This window comes from Octopus bimaculoides, chromosome 21 (assembly GCF_046866305.1).
Source record: "Octopus bimaculoides isolate indiv1 chromosome 21, ASM4686630v1, whole genome shotgun sequence".
Classification (NCBI taxonomy): domain Eukaryota; kingdom Metazoa; phylum Mollusca; class Cephalopoda; order Octopoda; family Octopodidae; genus Octopus; species Octopus bimaculoides.
In genome coordinates this window covers 30625278-30632777 of record NC_142948.1, presented here as the reverse complement: position 1 = coordinate 30632777, position 7500 = coordinate 30625278, and the positions used below count along the sequence as shown (strand labels likewise).

Genomic DNA, 7500 nt, shown 5'->3' with positions numbered 1-7500 from the left:
TAATAAAAAAATATATAAAAACAGGTAAAATAAATTTAAAATTAAAAAAATACTGATATGCTAGAGTTATTTCCCTTACGTTATTTGTAAAATTGTAATTTCATATTGCATTCTACGAAATTCCTAAAAAATTAATTTCTTAATTATCATGTTTCAAAATTGTTACTCAGATAAGATTTATTTAAATTTTACCTTCGTGGATAGATATTTTCTTAATCTATCTCGCATTTTGGGATGAAAGGAACAGTGGAACAGCTGTGATTTAAATTGAAAACGAAAATATTTTAATTAGCATCTTAACGTCTCCATTAACTAGGTGCACTTATTTTGAATACATACATATACACATACATATATGCGCGTACTCACTCACACACGCACACACACACACGCACAAACATACACACACACACACGCGCGCGCGCACACACAAACCACAAACAAACTGATATACTAGAGTCATTTTCCTTGTATAATTTGTAAAATTGAAATAGCTGTTGCTTGAATGCCATGCAGAACAAAACAAATGAGTACAGGGCATCTAAGGGAGATCACTCTAATCTACTTAAAGGCCAGCTTACTTTTATATACGTTTCTCGACAATTCTTTTTCTACGAGTTTCATCGTACATCTCTGACACGCAACTAAACAAGGTTTCAGACCCAAGCTATACTGTTGCATTCAGCCATGTCCGATTATTGTTAACTTACCTACCTTTATCTGGAGGATTCTTCAACATCGAATTATTCTATAACATATATTTAGCTGGTATTAAACTAAGTTTATAATATCCTTTTCTACTCTAGGCACAAGGCCCGAAATTTTGGAGGACAGGCCAGTCGATTAGATCGACCTCAGTACGCAACTCGTACTTAATTTATCGACCCCCGAATGGATGACAGGCGAAGTCGAACTAGGCGGAATTTGAACTCAGAACGTAAAGACAGACGAAATACCGCTAAGCATTTCGCCCGACAAAGTTTATAATATCGTATTAGTAACATACTTATTCAATTCACGCCTCATATAGGCGGCGAGGTGGCAGAAACGTTAAGTACGCTTGGGGGAGGGAGGGAGGGAGGGAGGTGGGGGGAAGGGTTAGCGGTATTTCGTCTATCTGTATGTTTTGAGTTCAAATTCTGCCGAGGTCGGCTTAGCCTTTCATCCTTTCGGGGTCGAATAAATAAGTACCAGTTATGCAGTTGGTCTGTTCCGGAGGACGTTCGGGCTGGGGCCTATGGATAACTTCTGGAAATTTCTGGCCTGGCAGTGCTACCAGGGCGCTCTGCCGGTTCGAGACAAGCTCTACAAACACGGAAGCACTGTCAAACGGACCTGTCCGAGTTGTGCACAGGGTGATGAAACTATCCTGTACGCACTCGTTTATTGCAGTGTAGAGACAGATCCGGTTATCAACCGAGTCCATTGTGAAGATCGTCTCGCCGCCTTCTTTTGGTCGGGAAGGAAAGGCAGTTCTCCTCTGTCTGGTGGCTATGGCGACAGGGTTAGTGTAGTGGATGAGACTGAAAGGACTGAAGTCCCATGGATCTCCTATTTTTCACGGAATTGGCAGGACAAGAGGAAATAGAGAGTCATTGAAGAGGTCACAGAATGTATGACGAAAGAACTTTGACAGATAAATAAACTAATAATAATAATAATAAAAGCTAAAGTGAAGATCAAACAAATATAACAAGAAAAATTAGATAATAAAGATGGTCTTGGTCGTGTGATTAAAAAATTCTCTTCAAAATCGAGTGACTCCAAGTTCGATTTTACTCTTCAGTAGGTTGGACTTGTGTCGTCTGTCACAGTTTCAAGTCTGTTCAAGAACCGATAGTAAATTAAGATGGTAAAAATGGCGCGGATGCTCATCGGATGGTCTATCGCTTCGTTTAAAACCACGACTTGTTCCATTGGTGCATGCATTCTCATCACATCACCTGTGTCAGGTTAACTGGGTATTTTGATGTGTTGTTTCTTATTGGAGTGACCCATGGGTCAGGGTCTATTTTTCCATTTTCTTCCCGCCTGTCTTAGTATCCTGCAAAACGTCAAGAGTACTATACCCCCACTTTTCTTTTATCTGACCAAACCATAAAGCAATAGATAAATAAATTAAGTTTATTTAATATCAAATTACAATTCTTTTTTCCTTTTCTGTCATAACCTTTGCTTAGTAGTATTGTAGTAGTGATATCATAACCTAGAGCAGTACTTATAATGTCATAACTATAAATAGCCCTTCTAATATGTTATAGATAGTCTGAGTGTCTGCACCAAAAGAATTTCTCTCTCTAAGAAAGACCACCGTGCAAGTCTCCCCTCTTTGCGTCGACGATGTTACCCAAAAGAAAGGCGAGTCGAACACACCTTAGCATTAATATCGTAGCAAGCATTGTCGTTAGAGCATACAAATCGGGAGAAACACTGCAAGGTATCCAGCCCGAAGCTCTTACAGTTCCGCTAATCTACCGCCTTGGATTGGTTCTTTATTTATCAACTCCGAAAAAAACGAAAGGCAAAGTTGACCTCGGCGGGATTTCAACTTAGAACGCAGAGATCGGATACAAATAACACAAGGCTTTCTATCCGACGCTCTAACGACTCTGCCTCGTCTCTACCTCATAGTATAGTGATATCACAGCCAAGGATAGTAGTGGTGATGATGTAAACTGTGATAGCGACGTGACAGTCTTTGGCTAGCTAGGTGATAGAGGTGTCATGATCTGCCGGAGTGGTGTTATACTCTATGACTTCTTAATTATAAGCTATTGTAGTAGTGATAATAGAGCTATAACATTTGGGAGTGATGTAACTTATATTAGCTGTGATAACACTATACTTTGATAGCAGTGTCTTGAGGTATAGCTTTGTTATGACGATATTTGAGAGTTGTAAGGCGGCGAGTTGGCAGAAACGTTAGCACGCCGGGCGAAATGCTTAGCGGTACTTCATGTCTTTACATTCTGACTTCACATTCTGCCGAGGTCGAATAGTAACTATCTTTAACTTCTTTAACTATAGTTACTATCTTTAACTATAGTTACTATCTTTAACTTCTTTCATCTTTTTATTTCTTTTCTTAGTTTTTTCAGTTATTGGGCACCGACCATGTTGGGGCACCGTCTTGAAGGGCTTAGTCGAACAAATCGCCCTTAGTACTTTATTTATCGTAGTGTGATAACCAATGGTTGCAGGGGTATATATTATTACAGTGAAATCATAATGTGTTGTATTAACCTTTAGCAGGGGCATGATGATCTATTTCATAATTTATGATAGTGCTGTCATATTACAGCCTAGCACAATAATGTCATGTTATAGCATATGATGTCATAACCCACGACAGTGATGTCATAAACTATTACAGCAGTATGTGAATTCACGATATATCACAATATCTATTGTATCGCTGTCATAACCCACGACAGCGGTGCCACCCGACGATATTTGTGAACAGTTTTTTTGTTTTCAGAAATTTGGATAAACAGAATTTTTTTGAAGAAAGAAACATTTGATATAAAAAAATAGAATGAAATTAGAAATCTTCAGATAAGGAAATTTCAATCAGTTAAGCACATCCATGAAGGCTTGCATAAGATACGGTGAATGTTTAATTCCCATCGAATACTTCGGGGTAGAATTGCCAAAAGGTTTCGACTGCTGAACATTATAAGTTCCTGGTCCAGGGTTATCCATTTTATATTTGGGTATCGCCGTTCGACTCCTCAGAGAAAACAACGGTGGTTGCTTGTGTGAAGAATGTAACGGTACGCTGCCATATCTTGCAGGCCCCGGTGTCTGGGCGAAGTCGTAAGCATAATTGTTGTAATTCAGTCTTTTATTTATGCTGTAAGCAGGTACATTTGAAATATTTATGGGTTGCTCGCCCAGGATTCCTGGCAAAGAATATGCACAAGGTGAAGGAATGGTATTTTTACTCGTTTTAGGACGAGAAGTAAAACTGAATGCCGGAGCGGTACGTTCTCGCAAGACACGCACTTTCGGGCCACAATATGTACCCGGAGCTGGGGTATCCAGTATACCTTCCCATAAATCTGAAAAAGAAAAAAAGATACAACATTGAAACGAAGAAATGTATATATAACCAGGTAGCTTAATGCGATATATAAAGAGTACCATTATTTGGCAGATAAAAGGGGATATCTGTTAATACCAGATTAATATCCTTCCGGTGGTCTTAAAAACATACATGTCGATGGCTTCTGATCCATAGGGAGCGAAGAGATTAATTAGATAAAGTGGAAATGGAAGAATCTTATAATAAATGTTCAAGAATGAATACGTATTGGAGTAGGAAATGGACTGCTTAATAAATAAAAAAAGAGGCTATTCTCATGAAAACTAATAGTCAAGTTCGTGTCAATATATTTAGAGCAGAGAACATTATAAAGCTCGCTAGAAAGAAGAAGGCTGAATGACGTAAGTGGATTGAACGAGTTCACAACATCTTATAACGTTTACATTAATATCTCTAAACATTTGTTTAATTCATTTATAAAAGATATCTTACAAGGCTTTTTTGTTCTTCCGGTAATCGTCACTGTAGGAACTGAAGACATTCCAAAATTACTCAGTTGGCTGGAATATCCGTAGATCGGACCTGGACTTTGGTCGGCGAATTCTGTGGAACGAGAAATATGGAAATAAACATACATACATACGTACATATATTTTACAAGATGAAAAGGGATGACGGTGACTGAAGTTTCGGCCCGTTCGCCTTCATCCTGAAAGGATGAAAGGCAAAGTCGACCTCAGCTGAATTTGAACTCAGGACGTAGCGACGGACGAAATACCGCTTAGCATTCTGTCTAGGGTGCTAACGATTCTGCCAGCTCGCTGCTTTAGTCCCCTATAATAAGCGTTTCTACTCTAGGCACAAGGCCTGAAATTTGGGGAAGGGGATTAAGTCGATTCCATCGACCCAGTACTCAACTGGTACTTAATTTATCGACTCCGAAAGGATGAAAGGCAAAGTCAACCTCCGCGGAATTTTGAACTCAGAACGTAGTGGCGGACGAAATATAGTCTCCTACAATAATTAATCAGAACTTACTAAATGTGTGTTTGCCAATGCTGTAAGATGGCGCCCTTGGTTTCGTAGCATCATGGTAGTCAGTTCCCACTGTTGTTGGTAATCTGTAATTATTCGGAGCAGGGCCTGGAAATAAATATTTCAACATAAATTTATCATAGTCCATGTTTGTCATTGACTATCTATCTATTATCTCATCTCTATCTATCTATTATCTCATATCTATCTATCTATCTATCTATCTATCTATCTATCTATCTATCTATCTATCTATCTATCTATCTATCTATCTATCTATTAATCTCTCTGCCCTCCTGTCTCTCCCGCTCTCTCTTTCTTAAAAGTTGAAGCTTCTTCAGTCGTTACTTTGAGTTCACGTTGCCGTTAATAAAACGATTCTAATAGAGGAGTAGCGTGTCATTATATAAGAAACAAAATTTACGTTCATATCAAAATACAATTAGTTTTCGAAATTTTATTAGTTTTTAAAAGCACAAAACACGTCACACATTCGTCTATTCCATTATTAATGACGAAACAGGTGGAATATTCATATCTTCAGTATTCTACATGCAAAACACAAAATGTTTCTGTTGTTGCAGTTTTAGCATTGATAAAAATTATGAAGTCTATTTTCGAACACGTGGTTATAAAATTGAGGTTTGGAAAGTCTATTATGTAGGAAATAAACATTTGAAATCAGTTAATATAGGGAAATTCTTCAAGAAATATTGATGGAAGGTTTTGCAAGAATTTACCAATTCCAATGTTTTGTTCGAAATTGCAAAACGCTGTAAAGAGATGTTACACTTGGAGAGACAATAGAAACTTTTTTGTGAAACCAGCAAACCTCCTCCTCTTCCTCTCTCTCTTTCTCTCTAACACTCACGCACATGCGCGCACACATACGCTCACACACACGCACACACGCCTTATTTTCTATCTATCTATTGTTATTTATATATATGTGTGTGTGAGTATGTGAATGAGTGTGTGAGTGAGTATATGTTTATGCATGTATGTGTGAATGACCCAGTAAGTGAGTGTGTGTGTGTGTATGTTAGTGTGTGTTAGTGTGTGTCTGAGTGAATGAGTGGGTTTGTGCGCGTGTGTGTATGTTTGTTTGCTTGTTTATGTGTGTGTGTGTGTGTGTGTGTGTGTGTGTGTGTGTGTATGTGTGTGTGCGTCTGCGAACGATGTAAACATCGGTGACAAATCGAAAAGAGATATTAGAAACTAATAACTCTTTTGTCCCTCTTTTGCGGCATACAACATCACCACCACCACCACAACAACAACAACACCAACGGTGACGACAACAACAACATAACTATCTTTGTTTTGTTTCCAAATAAACTGTTTATTAATTTCGCTTGGATTGAGAAGAACAAACAAAGTACCGGTTTTGACCTATTGTTGATGTGTGACGTAACGACATTAGTTTTATGTACTTCATTAATTTTACTTACTCTGTTCATTAGCTTTGTTTTAAATGGTTCGCTGCCTTTACACATTGATTTTGTGCTTATTTCGACTAAATAAAGTATCGGTTTATTGTAACAAGATCAAAGACTAATACACATGTGTACACATGTACTGAAAAACCAAATGCTTTGTTTGCACGCCAGCACACAGATGTGCGTATCAGTACGTATATTCACACATACGTTTGACGCGAAATGTTGAGAAACGTGGAGAAATAAAGCAGGACATGATAAATGATAAATGCTCACAGAGGTGCATTCTTTTTCATCGCTTGTTTCCGTTTAAAATTGTCGGACATCGACCTGTCCTTGGATATATATATATACTTTTTTATTCGTCGGTTTATCAGGCTATCATTAGTTTCATGTTAAGAGAGGTAAATCTCTTAATAGTTTTCAAGCCTATTGCATGGAACATTGGTGTTCGTCTCCATCCTGGTGTTTTCATCCAAGATGGATATGAACACTAACGTGTTCAATAGGCTTGAAAATATTTAAGAGATACACCTCTCTTAACATGAAACTATTGGTAGCCTAGTTAACCTACACATAGAAAAGATGCATATATATAAATACATACACACACACATACACACATGACTGATTTGATAAGACATGTCGTGTTTTTACAATTCTGTAATGATAATAATAATGATATTTTCGTATGCTTAAAACTTATAAACATATTATTATATAAGTGTGTGTGTGTATGTGTGTGTGTGTGTGTGTGTGTGTGTGTGTATGCATACACACATACATATGTACAGCATTGGAAAGGCACTTCCCTCTTTCTAGTAGATAGCGTATATTATTCAATATGCACACTAATATATGTTGGTACTCCACCACACCTAAGCTGTCTGATAATATAAGTCCTATTAATAATGAAATAAACGATATTGGAAATAACGTATGTGATTCTAAGTATGCTAGTAGTTAGTCTGTCTCTAGCGT

The 7500-nt window shown here is 37.7% G+C and overlaps 1 protein-coding gene across 1 annotated transcript in view; it reads right to left on the bottom strand.

Annotated features, from left to right (window-relative positions):
- Positions 1 to 2110: 2110 nt before the first annotated feature.
- Positions 2111 to 7500, bottom strand: part of LOC106875611 (protein CIMAP1D) — a 16438-nt gene continuing 11048 nt past the window's right edge. Inside the window, exons 2-4 of the mRNA XM_014923828.3 lie at positions 5084 to 5188; positions 4538 to 4648; positions 2111 to 4061 (exon numbers count right to left, since the gene is read on the bottom strand). Coding sequence (XP_014779314.1) covers positions 3571 to 4061; positions 4538 to 4648; positions 5084 to 5188 — 707 coding nt within the window. The 3' untranslated portion in view covers positions 2111 to 3570. The remainder of the gene's footprint in view (positions 4062 to 4537; positions 4649 to 5083; positions 5189 to 7500) is intronic.